General features: G+C 36.8%; 1 protein-coding gene across 4 annotated transcripts in view; it reads left to right on the top strand.

Moving 5' to 3' along the window:
* PPP2R2A (protein phosphatase 2 regulatory subunit Balpha) overlaps positions 1-23,874 on the top strand; it is a 111,156-nt gene that overhangs the window by 70,388 nt on the left and 16,894 nt on the right. For 2 of the 4 annotated variants that reach the window (XM_058287831.2, XM_058287833.2), the window contains 2 exons: positions 5,004-5,101; positions 21,717-21,882. In XM_058287831.2, the coding sequence (XP_058143814.1) occupies positions 5,004-5,101; positions 21,717-21,882 (264 nt within the window). Of the gene's footprint in view, positions 1-5,003; positions 5,102-8,338; positions 8,440-21,716; positions 21,883-23,874 lie in introns of those variants that run through there. The other 2 variants (XM_058287832.1, XM_023591151.2) reach the window with 2 other exon arrangements.

Below are 23,874 nucleotides of genomic sequence, written 5' to 3'. Positions count from 1 at the left end.
TGTACCTGTAAGAAAACAAAAGATCACCCAGTTGTGGAGGAGAAAAGAATTTTATTAACATCTTGCAAGAATAGGGTGCACAGGATAAAATGGCCGGCACACCAAACAACAAGAAACACTGACATTTATACCCTAAACCTAACACACAGATCCTTCCTGTTCCGCATTAATTGGGCACTTCAGGGATTACAGCCTATCCGTGATGTCTGTCTAAGTTCCATGGTTCCACCCTCAGTCCCCATTCCCATGCTGTCTACACTCCAGTGGGTCTAGGTGGGCTGCTTTCACTCCTGGCACACTTTTCAAGTTTGGTGCTTTCACTTTTGGCCTGCCCTCACTTCTCACCATTGGCCCTCCTCGCTTTGGTCCCGCCCTTGCTTCTCACCATCCGCCCGCCCACGCTCCTCCCCCCACCCTCCGTTTTGGCACCACTTTTCAAATTCCTGGCATGCCAAAGCCACTAGAACCCCTGTCCCTTCCTCCTGGATTGGCAGAGCCTGCTCTGGCTTCCCCTTTGTGCAATCTAAACTTAAACCCTTTCCTACACTTTCACCCTATTATTTCTCTTCATCAGGGATTTAACCTAGGTTGACTTTAATGGTGTAAATGTTCGGTTGCTTATCCTTTCTTACACTGTGGAACTTTCAACCTCTCTTAATTTGACTGTTATTTCTAGGATTTCTCGTTCTATCTCAGGTGTGTTTCCTAAAGTTTTGTCACATGCTTTATGTTGCTCCCATCTTTGCTTTGGTGACACAAGGTTTTTAATAAAGTTGACTTTGGAGAGATTTGGTGCATTTATTAATTTATTCCACTAATTTGGTTTTTGTATGCAAAATATTAGAATGAGTGCTGGCAGTATAAAAGTAAACAAGATAGACTAACAAGTGCAAAAAGGAAGTCAAATAATTAAAGTATATGTAGTAAGCGCTGTGGTAGGGAAAATGTAAGGTGATGCTGATCATCACAAAACCAAGCAAGAAGGTGGGACATCTTGGGTTCAAGCAAGGCTCTGGAGTATGTTACACCTAAAATGAAACTGAACTGTTCTTGCTACTGAGTAACAGTTGAAAAGGAGGCTCCCACCATCCTGCCTCAGATAGAGACATCTTGAGGCATAAACAACTCGATGTCAAGAATAGATAATCCTTCACTTAAGACATAAAAATTCTAGTGGCTTGGGAAAAGAGAGATAACCTCCAGATCATGGTATTTAATTTAGCAGAGGTTTTATACTCACCTAAACGTTAATCCTTTAGAAGAGGTGAAAAATTTTAATACCATGTTAATGGGTAACATAGAATTAATAAGTATATCCTGCCATAACCCACTGGGTAGACTGGGGGAAAGTGTGAACTACAATGTAAACTCTGGTCCAAGAAGTGTGGCAGTGTTCCAGGCAATGATGGTGCCTTACTGATGAATGGGGATAATAATGTGGGAGGAGTAGAGGGGGGATGGGGGGTGGGAGGGTTTGGCAGTAGGGTATATGGGAACCTCTTATGTTTTGTTTTCTTTTTAAAAGTTTATTTTACTTATTTCTCCCCCATTCTCCCCTTTGTCTGTTCTCTGTGTCCATTCACTGTGTGTTCTTCTATGTCTGCTTGTATTCTCATTAGGAAGGTCCAGGAACCAATCCTGGAACCTTACCGGAGTGGGAAAAAGGTGATTACTCTCTTGCACCACCTCAACTCCCTGTTCTGCTACGTCTTCTTATTTTTTCTCCTCTGTGTCTCTTGTTGGTCATCTTGCTGCGCCAGCTCTCCATGTCATCCGGCACTCCTGCACGGACAGGGTGGCTTTCCCGCACTGGGCAGCATTCCCACGCAGGGCAGTACTCCTGCTTGGGCCCTGGGCATTGAACCCTGGACCTCCTATGTGGTAGATGGGAGCCCAATTGGTTGAGCTACATCCATTTCCCTCTTGTGTTTTTTAACATAACATTTTGTGTGATCTAATTTAAAAAAAATAAAAAGAATTAAAAAATACCAAAAAAGAGAATAATTGAACTCCCTTCGGTGAAATATTAAATTATCTTGAAATTTGATAGTGTGTAGCCTTTTCCACCTGTAAATATTGACAGTGCTTCAATGTTATGATAGTTGATCATTTATTTTAAAAACAAGCATAAGTAATACATATATTATTGCCATCATCAAAAATGTAAATATCATTTAAGAATTTTCCCCCCCGCCAGGACAAATGTTTTGACTGACAGTTATTGTACTGTGAATGCTTATAGAAGGTAAAAAGGTACTATGTATTTAAATATTTACCTTCATGTGCTTTAAGGGGAACGTTATATGAATGCTTACGTATAAATTTACAAAACACTAATTATAAATTTACAAAACATCTTCATCTAATTTTTTTTTAGCTGAAGAGATGAGATTGGGAATACAGGATTTCCATTTTTACCTTCCTAATTTAATTTAAACTAATTTTGGGTTTCATTTTTTTTTCTTTATTTAAAGATTTATTTTTTCATTTATTAATCTCCCCTTCCCCACCTCCCACCCCCCCACCCGGTTGTCTGTTTTCTGTGTCCATTCGCTGTGTGTTCTTTTGTGTCTGCTTGTATTCTTGTCACTGGCACCTGGAATCTGTGTCTCTTTTTTGTTTCGTCATCTTGCTGCATCAGCTCTCCATGTGTGCAGCGCCACCCCTGGGCAGGCTACACTTTTTTCGCCCTGGGCGGCTCTCCTTGAGGGGCGCACTCCTTGCACATGGGGCTCTCTTCTGCAGAGGACACCCCTGTGTGGTATGGCACACCTTGTGCGCATTAGCGCTGCGCGTGGGCCAGCTCATCACATTGGTCAGGAGGCCCTGGGTTTGAACCTTGGACCTCCCATGTGGTAGGCGGACGCCCTATCCATTGGGCCAAATCTGCTTCCCTGTATTTAGTTTTAGATTTAGTATTTCTTTGGTTAAATCTGAAGTTTAAGCAGAGTGTTTTCTTCTCATTTATAATAACTTCTTTTTCAGGCAATGACAACATTTTTGTAAATGCTAAAATTTAGGCTTTAGACTCTTGTGAATAACCCTGAAGTGAGTTTCTTACTATCATTTGACAAAGTGGCAAAAAGCAGGAATAATAAAACCAAACATCTTGAGAGTCCCTTTTTGGAAGAGGGGACCGATTTATTTCAGAATATAAGATTTAACTCTCCTCCTTGGCCACCCGCCCCACTTTAATCCCTAGTTTCTCTTTCTTTAAGGAAGATGAAGGGCGGAAGTCTTGATACCCTTGCCACATAGCTGGTGTTTCTTTCCATCATCATTTCATTTGTTTCAATTACTATAGCACAGTTTTATAACTGTACTATTATTAAAGTCCGTGGTTTAACTTAGGGTTCACTCTGTAATGTAGTTCCAGGATTTTTTTGAATTCTCTTTACCATAGATATGATTTAACATTTCATCCCTTTTAATCATATTCAGATAATATATTTCAGTGTTGTTAATTACATTTGCAATGTTGTATCATCCATTACCTAAACATTTCCATAATTCCAAATAGGAACTCTTCAGTTTTAAGCCTTAACTTCCCATTTCCTATCTCTGTTCTGTCCCCTGGTAACCTATATTCTAAATTCTAATTCTATGTGACTTGTTAACCAAAATGGTGACGACTTCGGTATAGTTGCTAATACTCAAATCTATAACATAATGCACTTTTTTTTGTAATATAACATAGACTTTTTTCTTAGGAAAATGTCGTATGTGTCAAAAAGCAAGAGAAAAACTATCATTTTATTTGAACTTGACTTATGGAGTTCATGTCAACTTTGGGTATAAGATGACTGATTCTGGTAACCCCTACAGTGCTTCGGAGCCACAAGGAGAGCTTGTGTGCTCACAGCATTTCTGGTATAAGTGTTCTAGTTGCATACTTATATTTAGGAGGCCATAATTTGATTTTTTTTTGAGGTACTGGGGGCTGGGGATTGAACCCGGGACATCGCACATGGGAAGCCAGCACTCAACCACTGAGCCACATCGGCTTCCCTGAGTTGGTTTTTTCGTTTGTTTTTTTGTTTCGTTTTCCAGGAGGCACCGGGAACCAAACCCAGGACCTTACGTAAATGTGGGAGGAAGGTGCTCAATCCCTTGAGCCACAGCTGCCTCCCTGTAATTTGAATTTATGACCAGAACTTTTTTTTTTAAGATTTTTTATTTATTCTCTCCTCTCTCCCCTCTCCCCCACCACAGTTGTCTGCTGTCTGTGTCCATTCTCTGTGCGTTCTTCTGTGTCCACTTGTATTCATTTTCAGTGGCACCAGGAATCTATGTCTCTTTTTTGTTGCGTAATCTTGCTGCATCAGCTCTCCGTGTGTGCAGCGCCACCCCTGGGCAGGCTGCACTTTTTTCGCATGGGGCAGCTCTCCTTACGGGGCACATTCCTTGTGGGGCACACTCTTGTGTGTGGGGCTCCCCTACACAGGGGACACCCCTGTGTGGCAGGGCACTCCGTGAGCACATGAGCATTGTGCGTGAGCCAGCTCACCACATGGGTCAGGAGGTTCTGGGTTTGAACCCTGGACCTCCCATGTGGTAGGCGGGACACTCTGTCACTTGAGCCAAATCCACTTTTAAATTCTTCCCTGTTTCAGTAGTGCCTGCTTCTGTTTGCATAAACAGGTTCATCAAAAACATGTAACAATTGGCAAGATAATTAAATGTTTAATGGTGCTGTTATCATAGAATGTTTTTCAAGTTGTTGATTTCTTGGCATTCACAAATTTACTAGAACATACCACTAGTAACTGTTACTCATTGTGTTCCTATTGTTAAAATAGTTTCATACTGGGTTCCCCCCACCCACCGGGGAATAATGTTTTTGTTTTTTTCTGAACCAAAGTATTTGCGAAAGAACCTTAGATTCACTTTATTTCTGATTGCAGTTTGATATACTGATTTGAGATATGTTAGGAAAAACATGCAAAGTTGAGAAAGAAAACCTAATGTTTTTTTTTGGTTTTGGTTTTGTTTCAATTATACAGCAGATATAATTTCTACAGTAGAATTCAATCATTCTGGAGAATTACTGGCAACAGGAGATAAAGGTGGTAGAGTTGTCATCTTTCAACAGGAGCAGGAGGTAAGTGTAAAGTTTAATATCTAAATTTCAAATGGGTCTTGGAATTGGAGCTTGTGTTGCACTGGAGAATCTGTTACACCAGAGGATGTTGGCCATTTTTTCTTTCCCCAAAGAAATATCTGTTTATCAAGCAGAATATCCAATATAGAGTTAGCTCTGGTTCCCTTATCTTTGTGTGTGTGTGCGTGTGTTTTGTTTTGATTTTAAGGTACAATTTAATTGTAAGAAGATTTGGCTAGGGAAGGGGCGGGAAATGGTAGAATGATAAAAAACACTATATCATTCATGGTTTTGAAGCCTTGACCCTCAGTTGTAATTTTTCTCTAAAAACTCCATAAAGCAAAGTTGATTCGACCTCTTCTCAGTGTTTAGTTTGCTTCGTGTAATTGGGGGTGGGAAGGTAGTTTAAAGAAAAAGCAGCTCAATTATTTTGACACCTGTTCATACTAATACCATTCTGTGATTTATATTTTAAATGACAGTTGTATGTATATGCATGTAATATAATTTATAAGCTGAATTGTAGCTTTTAAATTGAGTTGATTTGAAAATTGTTTCTTTTTCTCCTTGAAAAAAGGAATGTCTCATTGCAGAATCTGCAATAAAAGGTTTTTGTTTAGTTTTGGTTTTGATATAACTTAGGCACACTTCTAAATCTGATTGACAATATTTCTCATTAAAATTTGATGCTAAACAAGATTTGTCACACTGGATTTTCCCTCCCTCCCCCCATTTACAAATAAAAGTTAAACTTTGAAAATTACGTGTTTTGAAACATATTGCCCCTATCTATATATTCAAAAGAGTTTAAAGTAATGGGGATAAATAGCAGGGTTTTAAAGATAGATGTCTAAATCATAACACAGAGTTAGGTTTTAAAGGATTGTGAAATTCCTTAAATAAGCAGAGAATCTAGTAATAATACTACTACTTTGCACTTCTATAGCGCCTTTGACCTGAGGATCTCAAAGTGCTTTACAAACACTAATGAATTAATCCTCACAACACCCCAGTGAGGTAGGTAATTTAATTTTAAAAGAAATGATTAATAGTGTCTGATTCGAAGATGCACAAACACTAAATATGTCTCCTTTTACTTTTTTTTTTTTTTTTTTTTTAACGGTTGGAAGAAAATATGAAAATAAGAGTCAGGCTTTTCTTGACAAAGAATGGTCTGGGGGCGGTCAGTACTAATTCAGTTTTCTGTTCCGTTTTCAGGCAGCTAAAACTTTGACGATAAGAATCTTGAAATATTAAAAGTTGAAATGGGACCTTACCTATCATGTATTTTCCCCTTATCTACAAATGAGAAAGTTAAAACATAGAGAGATTACTTGATTACTTGGTGGCAGAACCAGCAGCTAGAACTAAGAACATCTGCATGTGATCTTTTCATTGCTTGCTATCTTTTATGTTATATAACCAAGGTGTGGGTGTAAAATTTTATTTTGTTATTCAGTATTTAGAATAGGCTTTTCCCATAGACAGTTTCTGCTGTTGGATATATTTTTTATTAAGTTAATGGCTAGGGGAGCAGGTGTAGCTCAGTGGTTGAATGCCTGTTTATGGATACTGTATACTTTTGCTTTTGTTTTTTAGAAAGGCATTTGGAGAAAAACATTTTAAAATTAATTTTACTTACTTGGCAGAATAATAAATACATGGGCTTATATAGCAAGGGTTTCAGAGCATTTTTATTTTAATGAGGGCATTGTATTATTTGGAAATACTTACTTAAGAATGAGGTTACTCACCTGTAGGTGGTGATTTGTTATTAAAGTCAAATGCAAATATGAAAATGTTGCTAGAATATAAGGAAAATGGGGAATGTTTGCTTTAACATGGGATTTGTAGATGGGACTAAAGTAATAGTTTATTAATTTCTTAAAGCCTGTCATTAATATGTAAAATTGAAGATCTAACGTGTACTTATTGAAATTGCTTTAACATTTTACTTGCTTTAGAAAATAAAGCCAAAAAGTTTTATTTTAAAGAATAGTCATCTCTTGTGATCTTTTTTTTGAAATTGTTCTAGAGATTTTGAAGAGCTAATATTTCCATTATATACTCTTGTAAGAAAAAATAAACAGAGTAACTTTTTTAGTAAGGCCACTGGTAGAAACAAAAGGAGATTCCCTTTTTCATATATCTTCATTCTTAATTGTCTTTAAGAATTTAAGAAAGAGAAACTTGCTATCTAGAACCCCAAATTTGAGAATTATTTAGTATAAATATTATTAATCATATATATTTTTAAGTATAGATTAATTTAATAACAGTGATCATGGTGATTGACTTTTCCCTCTGAAACTTACCTTGTTAATACTAAATTTAGTGCGTTTTATCATTTATTTTCCACATTTTAAAGCCTTGCCTTATACTGGAGCTTCTGATGTAGTGCTGTCTTCAGGATCTATGTCATTGATTATAAATGTATGTACCTTACATAGAAACTCCTTTATTTCATTAATTAATATATTTGCATTCGAGCTTATAAACTCATCTGTAGACCCCTGTAAAATAGTGTTGCAGTTTGAAAAGTGGAGGAGGCCTTAAAGATAATCTTTCTCTTGTTTTAAGATAAATCCCAGAAAGAATAAATTCATATCACTAGTGTATATTGTTTAGTTTAATAGCAAAGTGCTGAGATTAAAATTTCAGTCTCTAAATTTCAGTCCAGCTTCTTCTGCCAGCCACAGCTATTATGCATTCATTTCTAGTGTACACTGGTGCCTATCCAATAGGTATTTCTTAGTAATTTGTAATGATACTGGCTTTGTTTGCAAAACACAATGCCCCTGAAATTCTTGTGATTTTATCCTCTTACCCAGTGATAGTGTTGCTTGCTAAATTTCAGTTTACTAGAGACTGCAGTATTTTGCCCATTCATTTTATTGTCCTTACTTAAGAACAAAAGGCCGGAGGGTAACAGCAGTGAATTTTTTTTTTTTTAAACAGCAGTGAATGTGACACTACAAACTTTGTCTTTAATATTTCCTTTCTCACATCCTTTACCCTTCAGAAGTAGCAGATCCCCTTCCCCCCATCCTGTCTGTGTTCTCTTGCCTGCTGCCCATCTATTCCCCAATCAGAACTTAAGGAAACCGAGAAGTCATTTAGAAGCTCTTCATTCAACGTGAATAAAATTCAGACTGATAACCCTACATTTTTACATGTCATTTAATAGTATTTTTATATTTAATAATATTTGTATATAAATTTTCTGTAATTTTATAGGTTTTCTATTACATACAATCTGTATGATAGAAGCAGAGAATGACGAAAATTGAGGCACATAAATGTACATTGATTTCATGAGGAATCACAGATATCACATGGTCAGTAAGAACAATTCTTCTATCTAATCCAGTGTTCTTTAGAGCTTGTTCCAAAATAGATGATCCAGCACTCTTTAATTTATTTTCACAGCTTATATTAGCTCATTTTGTTTTATTTTTTATATAATGGCTCTTGTATTAGTCAGCCAAAGGGGTGCTGATGCAAACTATCAGAAATTGGTTGGGTTTTATGAAGGGTATTTATTTGGGGTAGGAGGTTACAGATACAGGCCATAAAGCATAAGTTACTTCCCTCACCAAAGTCTGTTTTCACGTGTTGGAGCAAGATGGCTGCGGTTGTCTGCGAGGGTTCAGGCTACCTGGGTTTCTCTAGGCTCAGCTCCTCTCTTTTCTCCACAAGGTCAGCTGTAGACTATCAGGAGAATGGTCTGTCTCTTTCCCCGGAGCTCCAGCTTAAGACTTCAGCATCAAATCTCCAATATTAAGAACCCTCAACTCTGTCCTTTGCTAGGCCTTTTATCTGTGAGTCCCCACCCCTGGGAACTCAACGCCATAATGACATGGCCCAGACCAGATCACAAACATAATCCAATATCTATTTTTGGAATTCATAACCATATCAAACTGCTACCACTTTTGACAAAATGTATGGTAAATATTCTTTTCATTAATGAAGGGTATTAATGCAGTTTTTCTTGGAAGATTCCAAGCAGCTGTTAGAACGAATATTGATGTTCTATCATTTTAGAGAAATTTTTTGTTCCCAAGGGTATTCAGATTTACTGATAGCTGTTGAAGGAGCTAGTTTCCTACTGCTTTTGGATTACTCAGTCCTTCATTTTCTTCTCAGATTTTCTGATATACATGGTAAGATAAGGTGTGTTGGGAGGGGTGAATTTTTTTAAAGGGACACTACAGGAGGAAGGTGAGAAGGAGGTTGTTTATTTTTATCCCCCATTTCTTTCCATATTATTTCTAGATTGGTATGATGCTAACCTGCATGTTTATCACAAAAGATGTACAGTATGGTTCATATAATCTTATTCTCTTACTTACTTGGATAAAGGCTAGAATAGGGATTAAAAACAACCAGATATAGTCTAACAGACTTCAGTGTTATTTATGTAAAGAGGTTGCCTTAGTCTGATGTTTATTTGAGAGAACAGAACCCTCTGTTTTAGAGTAATATAGCACCTAGCACTTAACATGGTACCTACTGTGTGCCAGTCACAGTAGTAAATACAGAAATGTCATTGTGGAATGGTGAAAGGCATTGAAACTGCATAACCAGTAAAAGAGGAGAATCAGAAGAATCCTAATATTTAAGGGTTCAAGTTGAAAAAGACATGAGTTTGTTTTATAAACATAAGATGTTCATCTTCAGGGATATTGTAGAAACACATGAGAAATTCAAGATAATACTATTAAGATTTCTTTCATATCAACTTTCAGCAAGATAAGGATCCTCTGTCAGCTGTCAAGTCTTAACTGTTTTCATTTTTCATTCACCCTTCAATCTAAGTACTTTACAGAGTACAAAATGTTAAAATCACCTAGATCATTTAAAATGCAGATTTCTAGATTGCTCCTTAAGACCCCACTAAGTAAGACTCTCTGGGGACCGGAGACTCCTAGTAGTGTAGACTCTCCCAATCTGAAGAACTTATTCTTGGTTTTCTTCTTTATCCAACATAGCATTTTAGGTCAGCAGAAATTTAGTTGTTGGATTCTTCTGTTGAATCTGAAAAGGAAACGATTATTTGTTGAATGAAAAAAAGAAACATTCTATCCTAAAATGGACAATTAATGATAATGTCACATATGTGAACTTCCTTTTTTTCTTTTTCTTTTTTTTAACTGTAGATCCTAGATAGTGTTTGTTGCTGTGGCGATGGTAGCCATGGGTTCTTTGTTTTTATTTATTTTATTTTATTTTATTTTTTTAAAGATTTATTTTTATTTATTTAATTCCCCTCCCCTCCCCCGGTTGTCTGTTTTCTGTGTCTTTTTGCTGCGTCTTTTTTCTTTGTCCGCTTCTGTTGTCGTCAGCGGCACGGGAAGTGTGGGCGGCGCCATTCCTCGGCAGGCTGCTCCCTCCTTCACGCTGGGCGGCTCTCCTTATGGGTGCACTTCTTGCGCATGGGGCTCCCCTACGCTGGGGACACCCCTGTGTAGCACGGCACTCCTTGCGCGCATCAGCACTGCGCATGGGCCAGCTCCACACGGGTCAAGGAGGCCCGGGGCTTGAACCGCGGACCTCCCATGTGGTAGGCGGACGCCCTAACCACTGGACCACAGTCCGTTTCCCTATTTATTTATTTTTAAGACCCCCCCCCCCAATTGTCTGCTCTCGGTGTCCATTCTCTGTGTGTTCTTCTGTGACCACTTCTATCCTTACCAGCGGCACCGGGAATCTGTGTTTCTTTTTGTTGCGTCATCATCTTCTGTTAGCTCTCCGTGTGTGCAGCGCCATTCTTGGGCAGGCTGCACTTTGTTTCACGCTGGGTGGCTCTCCTTATGAGGTGCACTCCTTGCTCGTGGGGCTCCCCTGCGTAGCAGGGCACTTCTTGCACGCATCAGCACTGCGCGTGGGCCAGCTCCACACAGGTCAAGGAGTCCCGGGGTTTGAACCACGGACCTCCAATGTGGTAGGCGGACGCCCTAACCACTGGGCCAAGTCCACTTCCCCTGTGGGTTCTTAAATTCACCTTTTCTGCTGCCCTGATCATTTTGACCAGTTTGATCTTTGCGGTTTGCCATGTGCTGCTTTTCTATAAGTGTTTACAAAGTCACTTGTTTCTTTTTAAGCCTTGGGGAAGGAAAATAAATTTTAAAAATTACAATAAAAAGGAAAAAATTTTTAAAGAAACAATAAAGCCTTGGGGGTTTTCTCATAGAAAATATTAAAATTGTCTACATTCCACTTCTAGGATAATGATACAAGTTGCAAAATACAGCTTTAAATTTGTTATCTAAAATATTTTGAAACATCTTCCCCAGGATAGATTATGGAAAAAATTTTAATGTTCTTTTATTGAAATATAACATGCATATAGAAAAGTGCACAAAATACTAAGCTCCATGAGTTTTCACAAAAACAAACATACTTGTGTAACCACCAACCAGATCAAGAAATAGGATATTACTGATATTCCAGGAGCTTTGATGTCCTTGCTGTCATTACTACCTACCCCCAAAGATAACAGTGAATTTATTTTGCCTGGTTTGAATAAAATATGTTTATGGTAGAATCATAGAATTTTAAGGCTAAAATTTATAGTTTTGCAGGGCCTCTTAACATTTTTTGTGGCATGGTAAATGATAGCCTGGTGAATCATGTATATGTCTCAGCATATTTTAAATCCATAAAATACATAGAATTATAAAGGAAACTGAATATATTGAAAAATATTAAAAATATCTACCATTAAGCAATGTGTTTGTAATGCATAACAGCTGGGATGTGATGAAAAATGTTATTTCCATAAAGACAAAGTCACAGATACTAATACTGGGTTTTGTTGCTTATACCCATAATTGAAGGGTGGGCAGTCTGTGGGCCTGAAGGATCTGTACACCTGCTAGTATAGCCTCCTTTTACCAATGAAGACACTGGGGTCCCACACAACAGGTTTACTTATCCAAAAGCATACAGCTAATAAGGAGGTGAAGCCTTTCTTTAGAATCCATATGTCCTGATTCCCAGCCCATACATAGCTTTTGGAACTATGACCTGAGTATAGCAATGACAGCCTGTGTACCAGGCCCTGGGCCCCCCCTACATCTTATTTATCTTCACAGCAATGTAAAGTTATGTGTACACTTACTGTGTCTCAGTTTATTACAAATTTATAAATAAAACAGAGGCTTAGGAAAGTTAGGTATCCTTTCCAGAGACACACAGCTGTCAAGAGGGTAAAAGTTAATTCAACGTAAATTGAGACCAAAATCCACAATGCTGGATATTGATTAACAAATGGAGAGGGGGGGAAAAAAATCCTACTCCTGTAAGGTTATGAACATAATTATTATAAATCATATAGGAAAATCAGTTTCATTATTTAATAATTATACCTAATTAGGAAAGTCTTTGATCTCAGATTATTTTTCTTTTTTTAATTAGAGCAGTTGTAGGTTTACAGAAAAATCACGCAGAACAACATATCCTCCCTCTCACACAGTTTTCTCTATTAACATTTTGCATTGTGTGATATTTTTTATTTTACATTTGACTAAACACCAGTCATAATTATGCTGTTAACTTTAGCCTACTCTTTACATTAAGTTTACTCTCTGTGTCATATAGTTCAGTGTTTTTATTTGTGTGTGCTTGGTATACAACCTAAAGTTTCCCTTTTTAATCACTTTTCGCTTGTATAATTCAGTGTAGTGTTGATTGCATTTAAAAAGTTGTGCCTTCCTCACCATTGTCTATTGCCAAAACTTTTCCATCACCTCAAATAGAAACTCAATACCCATTAAACATTAACTTACCATTCCCCTCCCCAAGTGAACACTGGTAACCTGTATTCTAGTTTCTCACTCTGTAACTTTACATATTCTTCTTTGATTTAAGTGTTTCATACACTATTTCATCCAGTATATGTCCTTCTGTGTCTGGCTTATTTCATTCACCATGATGGCTCCATGGTTCATCCATGTTGTTGCATGTATCAATACTTCATTCCTTTTTATGGCCCATTTTGTTTATCTGTTCTTTGGTTGATGGACACTTGGGTTGCTTCCATCTTTTGAATAATGTGACTGATGCTGCTATAAATGTTGGTATGCAAATATCTGTTTGAGTCCCAGCTTTCAATTCTTTGGGTTATATACCTAGAAGTGGGATTGCTGGGTCATAAGGTAATTCTATATTTAACTTTCAAGGAGTTGCCTGACTGTTTTCCACTAGAACAGGATCTTTTTACATTCCCACCAACAATGTTTTAAGGTTTCCTATAATTCAACTTCTTCTCAATACTTACTTTCCTGTGATTTTTATTATTTATTTTTTATTTTTTTAAATAGCCAGTCAAGTAGGTGTGAGGATGGTATCCCATTATGGTTTTGATTTGCACATCCCTGATAGCTAATGATATTGAGCATCTTTCTTGTGGTTTTGGCCATTTGTATAATTAAAGTCTTTTGCCCGTTTTTAAAATGAGTTTGTCTTATTATTGTTGAGTTGTAGGATTTCTTTATATATGCTGGATATTAAACCCTTATCGGATATATGGTTTCCAGATATTTACTCCCATTGAATAGATTGTCTTTTCACTTTTCATGATTATTTTAGTCTGCTAGGCTGCCAAAAGCAATATACTGCCCCCCGCACGCCATTATTCAAACAATCACCCATATTTCATTTTTCCCTTTTAAATTCATTTGGAATTTATTACCCTGAATTATATGATGCTCTCTCCCATGCCACCACCTCCCATTCTACTTCCAGATTGCCAGGGAATTTGTTACAATGTTATTTATTGGAAACCTTTCCACAGTGATTTAAAATGTACCTTTATCAGATACAACATTCTTCTATGGAGTTGTTTTTATACTTCACTGTATTTTACTTTTTAAATATCTTTTTCAAGGATGTTGAAACTACTAATCTTTTCTGCCTCTTTGCTCTATGTTGTGATTTGAGTCATAATTTATCAAAGTGGGGTCTTCCTCAGCTGGCTCTTTGTATTCCTTCAAAGTAAATACTTAATCAGAAAATTTAATTTATTGTAGGTTCTCTAATTTGGGGTTTGGTTGTTCAGGAAGATTTGACTTATCCTCTTATAAAGGGAAATTTTCTTGTGAACTTAACCCATAGCCAGTTTATACTCTGTGTGTTTGTGTGGGTTTCCATCTAGTTAGAATGTTACCAAGGGTAAGGACATTAAAGACCATCTTGACTAATACCTATCCTCTGCCACTTTTCCAACTGAGATGTAGAAAAGAAACAGAAATTAGGCTCCCTGATTTCCAGGCCATTATTTATTTAGCTAGCTCAAGTTGCCTCAGAATGGCATAAAGTGGATTTACTGGGCTTCTGGAAAAAAACTAATATTGAAATATTGAATATTATTACTTACCTCATTTGATTCTCACAACTGCCCTGACCCTCTAAAGGTAGATAGGGTAAATTTTGTTTAACACATGAAGAAAAACGAGATCCAAAGGATTATTATATTTTATTAATCTCAAAGGTAAAAATCAGCAAAATTAGTAAAAAGAAACAAAAATCGAGCACCAAGTAGGGTCCATCTGAATCTCTTCAGAGAGAAACCAACTCCTTAAGTAGACGTCAGATTGAAATTAAGATTTAGCTCCTTGAAAATCTAAACCTGGGGAATGCAATACTCTGAGAAAGGCTTTTTTGGTCGGGAAAGGGGCATGGGATCCCTTCAGCATCATGCAAAACCTAGAATAAATAAGCACTTACTCTTCCCATGTAATTCTCTTCCCTTATTGTTCAGTAGCATGGTTTAGAACAAATATTCTGGCTAGTTTGATAATCTTGGTAATAAATATCATATGAATAGTTTTAGATTTTATAATATTTAAGGAAGTTTGAAATTTCCTTTTATTGTTTGCATTGTTTGACTTGTATTTTGCTTATTTCTAGATATTTCCCCTTGGTTGCGGAACGCAATGATAGTAATTGTCATTGCTGCGAATTGATTTTGTTTTGTACCATTTTTCTGCTAATGTCCCTGAAAAGCTATTTCACGAGACTCTAAAACTCTCATTTAAATACCTTTATACTTACTAATACAAACCAAATGATTGCCTGTAACAAATATATAAGAGTATTTTCACAGAGGTTAAGGAAAAAGAAAGTTGTGTGAAAAAGTACAGTGCTATTATTTATATTTAGAAGTAGCTGTGAAATTCTTTCACAAGTTTTCTTTAACCTTTCAATTTGATTATTCATAATGTCTGTTGTAGAAAATCGGAAACATGTATGTCATTTCTACAAAGAGTAACATAAAAATCCAAAAACATCCCATATTGCAAATAAAGACCATTAATTCTGTGTCTTCAGCTTTTTTTTTTTTTTTTTTAAACAATAAGAGTTGTGTGCTTTTTTGGGTAACTTTCAGTTTTATATACTATGTTTTCTCTGGTTAAAAGTATTTTTCATAGTCTTTCAATCTGGAAACTGAAGAAACTATTGAACTATTGGGTGAAAAGGAATGCATGTATAGTTTGGAAAAACGTACCCATTCTGGCTGTTTTTATAGCTTGAGTTTAATAAACTTACAGCTTGTGGGATATGCAGAAAATAGTAGAAGGAAGTATTGCATATTGGTTAAAAGGGTTGAGAAACGTTGAACTGCCATGTGAATTTAATTGGGCTGTAGTAAATTCATAATTTATTTGACCCAATGGTCATTTAAATTGTTTACACATCAAATTGTCTGTACATCTTTGCACACATGTTCTTTTCATTTGGATAGACTTTGAAGTGTAATTGTTGAGTAATTACAGTTATTTGTCAATAATTATTGACAAATTGCCCACCAGAAGAGCTATACTGATTTTTATTTCTACCCATATAGATGACTGCCTAATTTCCATCATACAGAACAGTGAGCCTTATAATATTTTTTTAAAATTCTGTTTAAGGAAGAGACATTATTGCTTAGTTGATTACTAATGAAGATGAACAAATACTGATATATTTACTGGTTATTTTTCATGTGAGTTACCTATTCATAATGTTTCTCATCTTTCAAGGGAGAATATTCATATTGTTCCTAATGATAAAAGATATTAATTGTTGGCTTAAGATATAATTTCTTCCCTGGTACACCTTTTTTTTTAAGATTTATTTATTCATTTAATTCCCTCCCCTCCAGTTGTCTGTTCTCTGTGTCTATTTTGCTGCGTCTTGTTTCTTTGTCCGCTTCTGTGGTCGTCAGCGGCACGGGAAGTGTGGGCGGGCCATTCCTGGGCAGGCTGCACTTTCTTTCGCGCAGGGCAGCTCTCCTTACGGGGCGCACTCCTTGTGCGTGGGGCTCCCCTACGCGGGGGACACCCCTGTATGGCATGGCTCTCCTTGCGCTCATCAGCACTGTGTATGGGCCAGCTCCACACAGGTCAAGGAGGCCCGGGGTTTGAACCGCGGACCTCCCATGTGGTAGACGGACGCCCTAACCACTGGGCCAAGCCCGTTTCCCCCTGGTACACCTTTTTTGACCTTCAGTGTATTTTACTTCTTATCTAAGTCAGATCAATCTTTGTCTAAAATCTCTGCTTTCATTTTTACACTTAGAAGAAGTTTTCAAAATTACATAACTCACTATTTCTTTTGCTACTTTTATATATATTTTTAAACATTTAACTATTCCCTCTTTTATATTTTGTTTTGGTTTGTTTGTACCTCAAAGGCATACATGCTTTCTTTTTTTTAGATTTACTTTTTTATTTGCCACCCACCACCCCCCCCCACCACCACCCCCCGGTCTGCCTTCATTCTTGTCAGCGGCAACGGAAATCTGTGTCTCTTTTTGTTGTGTCATCTTGCTGAATCAGCTCTCCATGTGTGTGGCGCCACTCCTGGGCAGGCTGTGCTTTTTTCATGTGGGATGACTCTCCTTGAGGGGCACACACCTTGTGCATGGGGCTCCCATAAGCGGGGGACACCCGTGCATGGCACAGCACTCCTTGCACACATCAGCATTGCGCATAGGCCAGCTCAGAGGCCCTGGGTTTGAACTCTGGACCTCCTATGTGGTGAGGCTGATGCTCTATCACTTGAGCCAAATCTGCTTCCCCATACTTGCTTTCTTGATGTATTACCACTATAGGTCATGAGAAAACTACTCCCTTTTTAAAATAAATATATTCACACAGGCCTGCAAGTAATCATGCATACTCTTTTATTCACATAATTTTACTCCCGTTCTCCTTCTTACATAGGTAACCATTTAAATATGTTCTCGTAAACTATATTGATTTTGTCTGCTGTATTTTTTAAAACTTTCTGTTGAAAGTTACACAGAAAAGTGTACCAAATTAGTGGATTATTACAAGAAATACAGTTTCTCACCCTTCCATAAACTGTTCTCAGTCCAATCACTAATTTCTCCTTCCACCCCTTACTGTCCTGTCTTCTAACACTCTTAGTTTGGCCAATTAGTCTTTAAAATTTTTTCTACATAGAATCATACAGCAAATATTCTTTTGTGCCTGGCTCTTTTGCCCAGTATTATATTTGTACAGATGTAATTTTCTTTTTTGCATTGCTATGTGATGTTACTGTATTACTTTACTACAATTTACCAATTATGTTATAGATGGAAGACATTGTGTTTGTTTATAATTTGGGCCTAGTAAGAAAAATGCTATTAACATTGTTGACTGTGGGCTTTTTTGCACATAGTTGTCATAGTTGTGTGGACTTATTGTGTTATTTATTTTTTTGAAGACTTATTTATTTATTTAATCCCCCCCCCCCCCCCCCCCCCCCAGTTGTCTGTTCTCTGTGTCTATTTGCTGTGTCTTGTTTCTTTGTCCGCTTCTGTTGTCGTCAGCAGCACGGAAAGTGTGGGCAGTGCCATTCCTGGGCAGGCTGCACTTTCTTTCGTGCTGGGCAGCTCTTCTTACGGGCGCGCTCCTTGCGCGTGGGGCTCCCCTACGCGGGGGACACCCCTGTGTGGCAGGGCATTCCTTGCACGCATCAACACTGCGCATGGACCAGCTCCACACGGGTCAGGGAGGCCGGGGGTTTGAACTGTGGACCTCCCATGTGGTAGACGGACGCCCTAACCATTGGGCCAAGTCCGTTTCCCTTATTGTGTTATTTAGTGTGCATTAAATTTTAGTAGGATCATAGAAAAAGTGGTTCCGCCTATTCACATTCTCATGAGCACTATATAAAAATTTTAACTGTTCCACATCTTTCCCAATGCTTTGTATTATCAGTCTTTTAAAAATATTTTCGTGTTTATGAGTGTATCTTATGATGGTTCTGGTTTATATTTTCTTAATTAACATTGAGACTGTATCTTTGTATGTGTTTATTGGCCATTTGGATATTATCTTTTGGGAAGTACTTTTTCACATTTCCTTAACATTTTTCTACTGGGTTGACTCATTTTTGTTACTGGTTTGCAGGCTTTTTTTTTTTTAGTACTCTGTGAATATTATGAACCCCTTTGGTTATATTCACTGGAAGTATCTTCCTTTCTTTGACTTGCCTTTTCATTTTTTGAACGGCTTTTTTTTTTTAATAAACAGAAGTTAATATTAATGCAGTCCTATTTATCAGTGTTTTCTGTAGGGTTACTGCTTTTTCTGTCCAGTGTTAGAAATATTTCTTAACCCCAAGGTCTAGTAGAATATTCCATGTTATCTTTTAGAAACTCTGCTGTCCAGTATCATAGTCACTAGTTACATATAATTATTCAAATTTAATTAAAACAAATTTTTAAAAATCTTCCTTATTGCAGTAGCCACATTTCAGATACTAAATAACCACATGTGGCTAGTGACTATCATATCGGACAGCACAGATAAGGCCTTTCTGGTATTGCATAAAGTTCTGTTGGACAATGTTGTCCTAGAACCTAATTATTGTACATTTTCACATTTTATTTCTGATTCACCTCGACTCACTTTACATGTATGGTTTGAGGTTGGTGTCTTTGTTCCTTTTATTTCATATGACTAGCCAATTTGACCTAACACCATTTGGTAAAAAGACCATCCTTTCTCATCGAAGCCACCTTTGTCCTAAAGGCCTGTTTCTGGGTCCTATGTAAGCACTGCTATGTCTCATGTCATTTTTCCACTAAAAGCTACATTTTCAAGATCCTTCTGTGTTACTACATATGCTTCTAAACCATTCCGTCTAATTTCAGTACAGTAAGCCATCCAGTAGGTTAACTCCAGCCTCCCTTTACCACACAATAACCATCTTTTATTCTTCTCATTGTTGTTGTTCATTTAGAAAAAAAATTTTTTTTGATTGCCCCTTTACATGTTGTGCACTATTAAGTTAAGCAGCACAAAATTTATTTTCTATTGTAATATTTCACACAAGTAGAATCTGTGGTGAAATAAATTCTCTTCGTGATCTTAAAGGTGAGCTAAGGAAAACGAGAGGGAGGTACAAAGGCAGTGCAGGAAAACCCAAATATGAAGCACTCAACAAAGTGTCACAATTCTGTTATTCTATGAGAATTTTTAAAACAAAGTAACTTTAACTTTGATGACTCTTGTTTTGAGTGGCATTAGTTTGAGCACATGAGATTTTGGTTCCTTATTGGAGAACAGTACCGTTATGATCATAATACTGTCAACACTGCACCTGCCCCCTTCACATACATCCCAACCCCCAGTTTTTGGAAAATCCCCACTGCTGACTAGGGTTCATCTGTCCAGTGTGATAAGTCATTTACCATTCATGTGTCTGTCTTACAGCATCTTCTATTACTGCTGCTGTCATGTCTGCTTGTAGATTTGTCTTTAAAAATTCTTTTACTGCAAATTTAGGGGCATTTCAGATTGTGTTTAGACCCCATATTGTTGTTCTTGGGTCTTCAGGATGATGTTCTTTTTCTAAACAGAATGTTTTCACAGGTTTGTATTGGTGTTTTTCTTTACTTTTATGAAATACATTGTGACTCACACAGGCCCACTTCTGTGTAGAAGGTGTGTAATGTGCCTTGGCTTTTTATATTACTTGCCTGAATTGTGCAGATCTTAAGCAGTTTCTACTTTTGAGTAAAGTTTTATATACCCAAGTTACTTGAAAAGGCTTTCTATATAATTAAATCTCTCTTTTCCTCTAGGACATGGTTTACGTAGTACCATAGTCTCTTGTTACATTATTGTAGTACCATAGTCTCTTGTTACATTATTGAATGAAAAACCAAAGTTTAAACAGAACATTCATTTTAAAAATTTAATTGCTTTTTAGTGAATCTTATTTTATCTTGGAGAGCGTAATGATAAACTTTGTGAGTTGGGATATGTGTGGAATTTTATCAGTGTGATACTATTTAATGGATTAGATTATCTCATTTAAGATGAGTATGGTAATAAGACCAAGGTTATGGGTTTGATTTTTATTCCCCCCTGCCCCCCATCCCCAGAACAGATTAAGTTCTGTGGGATGCCCTGTATTCTTAACACTGGCACTGTTAAGCAATTGACACTGCTTTCAGAGATCCCAAATTTAACTATACTAATGAATGATCAACCTGGATAACCAAGCTTCTGAGGAACAAAAATCAAAACATACACTTTCCAGATGGTGATTCACTAAGGCCTTTTTATATGGCGAATACTAATAGCTAATGGTTATTCCTGTTATTAGACAGTCTTAAAGAAACTTTTCATTTGATAATTTACTTAAATAGTTGACCTATTCATACTATCCAATAATATCTCTCATTTTTAGCTGTTTCACTGTTTTTGATAGAAAGGTTTTGAAATTGCAAACATGGTTACAACTCATTTTTAGTGACGTATTAATGATACTGAGGAAGTTCACCAGTAGTTTCTTTAGTAGTTTAAACTGTATTCTCTCACACTGATATTAACTGAAATAAATCTTCAGCACATGCTTAGCCTCATAGTATAAGAAGGCTAATTTAAGGATAAACAGTGGTGGTGGTGACATAGTGGAAAGTGCTGGGTAATTCTGAATATGGACGTAACTAGTGACAGCACTCTGTAACAATGGTTTACAGGTGGGGTATTTCAAAATTCTTATCCCAAAGATATGGTCTTGGAGTGGGATTCAGGCATTAAATGGGATCCTTGCAGTGACCAGAGTTCTTCTCAGGGTTTTCAAGAAGTGGTAGGACCAATTAGGAAGGAAAATAAATCATATTAAATAATAGATTGAGAATTGACCCTAAAGTAGACAGGAAGCAAGGTGTGCCTCTGCCAGTCTTTTTTGAGCAAGCTTTTCTTATCTGATCTTTACTTTTTAGATAAACTCCTTTACTACAGATACAGATTTTTATCAGTATGTTTCTGTATTGTTTATAATTATATAATATATAATTAATGGTAAATTAGATCCAGGTAATGAAAATGATCCATGTTTAATGTTGGTATTTTCCTTTTGAATTGGGTTTGAATTATTAGGCTTTATTTAGCTTTTCTTTTTTTTTTCCCATCTTTTTTTAAGCTTTCTTTATTCCTTTGAAGGCCTTTAAATATTTTTGTAATAAACAGAATATAATTGTATATAAGATGCAGCTAATAGATTAATCAGGATTTGTAACACCATTTAAAATTGTTTACATTTGATAAATTTGCAAATATTTCTCAACGGTTGTCCAAATATTTTTTTTCTACTTTAGAACAAAATCCAGTCTCATAGCAGAGGAGAATATAATGTTTACAGCACCTTCCAGAGCCATGAACCAGAGTTTGACTACTTGAAAAGTTTAGAAATAGAAGAAAAGATCAACAAAATTAGGTGGTTGCCCCAGAAAAATGCTGCTCAGTTTTTATTGTCTACCAATGGTAAGTAACTTTTTTGTTATAAATTTTCATATTTATTATGTGTAAAAGATACACTCCCCTTTCATAGAGAAATAAAGTTATTAGTAGATCTCTGAATAAATATTTGGTAATATTTCTTCTCGATACATAATATAAACTTCCTTTTGCTGGCATTTTTTTATAATTCTCTTTCAGTTTTTAAATTATATGAAAGAGATTCTCAGGTGCTAGCACTTCTTTTAGTAAACAAAGTATGTATGAAAAAAATAGATGGATTTTACCTTTGGATTTAGAACAGATCCTGTTTTTCCCATTTCTCAGCTTAGTAACTTTGAGCAGTTTACTACCACTGACTTAAGCTTTCCTTATCTATAAACTGAAGGTGGTAATATCTGTGTTCTATTATTGTTGCATTAAATGTGATAATGCATAATGTGTGCTCAGTAAATGTTAATTTCCTTTCTTCTTTTTACGGGTACCTAGACTACAAAAAGGTGTTTGAAACTAATTATAAAATACTCTGTGAAAGTATGGTTTCCATTCAAGGATTTTTTTCTTGGAGAGGACTCTTGGTTAACCCCTTTCTAATAAAGGCACAAACTAGAATTGGCATCTTGCCTTCCTACCCCAGGAAGCACCATGACTGGAAGAAGATCCTTTTCCTATTGTTTTTCCAGTACAGAAAAAGTTGTTAAATGAGGATTAGAATTATATGTGTCTGCCAGAATTTAAAGTTGTTTTGGGACAAGTTAAGAGTTGGGTGATTTCTTTCAGTTTTCTAAGAAAAAAATTTTCTTATTAAGTGTAACTTGATTTACCGTTGGGGACTTGAGTCTCAAGAGGGTCATTAGAATGATTGAGGGGTGCTTCCAGGTTCTGGGTAACTACAGTCTATAATCTATAAAACCACAGTCTAAAAATTTAGATTAAAACTTTTTTGAGGCTGGCACAAGGGTTAGGATAAACTACTCAGATTTTCTCATCTCCTTACTATTAGTACAATATAATTTTTTTTTAAGATTTATTTTTTATTTATTTCTCTTCCCTCCCCCCCAGTTGTCTCCTTTCTCTGTCCATTAGCTGTGTATTCTTCTGTGACCACTTATATTCTTGTCAGCAGCACTGGGAATCTGTCTCTCTTTTTTGTTGCAATTTCTTGCTGCGTCAGCTCTCCATGTGTGCAGTGCCATTCCTGGGCAGGCTACACTTTTTTCACGCTGGGCAACTCTCCTTACGGGGCGCACTCCTTGTGCGTGGGGCTCCCCTACACGGGGGACACCCCTGGGTGACACGGCACTCCTTGCACGTGTCAGCACTGCACGTGGGCCAGCACATCAACACGGGTCAAGGAGGCCTGGGGTTTGAACCTTGGACCTCCCATGTGGTAGGCAGACGTGCTATCTGTTGGGCCAAATCCACTTCCCAGTACAATACAATTCTAGCACCTTGACTTTACCGTTCTTTGTCTTTGAAGAATGTAACTTCAGGTGACTTCTGTGGTAACATGGTGGAAAATATTGAGTACTCCATCATACAGTTTATGACTTACCAGTCACTGTTTCGAGTTCTTCAAAATGTAGTTCACAAAATAATGCCACAAATGAAGCTGATACCATGTTTGCCCATTTTCTCTGATCATCAGTGCTCTCCCCAACCAACCTATTGAAATTTGTACCCTCTGCCCTCTCTCTTTTCACATAAACTGCATTCCCTTCTCTTCTCCTTTATTAAGACAAGTAAATAGAAATAACTATGCAAATGTTTCCTGATGCCATTTGTTGGCCCCCAATCTTGGTTCAGTTTTAATTTATATGGTAAACTCAAGTAGCACTTCATAGGTACTGCTTTTCTCTTTGACATTAAACAGTACATAATTATATCATTTGTATAAATTTCTACTCTTGGAAGGTAAATTGTCTCAAGGAAATATGTTTTGTTATGTATTTTACGTACTGGTATATTTGTTCCTGATAGTTAAAAACAGTTTTTATAAAGGGAAATTATTAAAGCATA

This window comes from Dasypus novemcinctus, chromosome 25 (assembly GCF_030445035.2).
Source record: "Dasypus novemcinctus isolate mDasNov1 chromosome 25, mDasNov1.1.hap2, whole genome shotgun sequence".
In the NCBI taxonomy this organism is placed as follows: Eukaryota; Metazoa; Chordata; class Mammalia; order Cingulata; family Dasypodidae; genus Dasypus; species Dasypus novemcinctus.
Note: the sequence above shows the minus strand (reverse complement) of the source record. Positions and strands in the feature narration are given on the sequence as shown.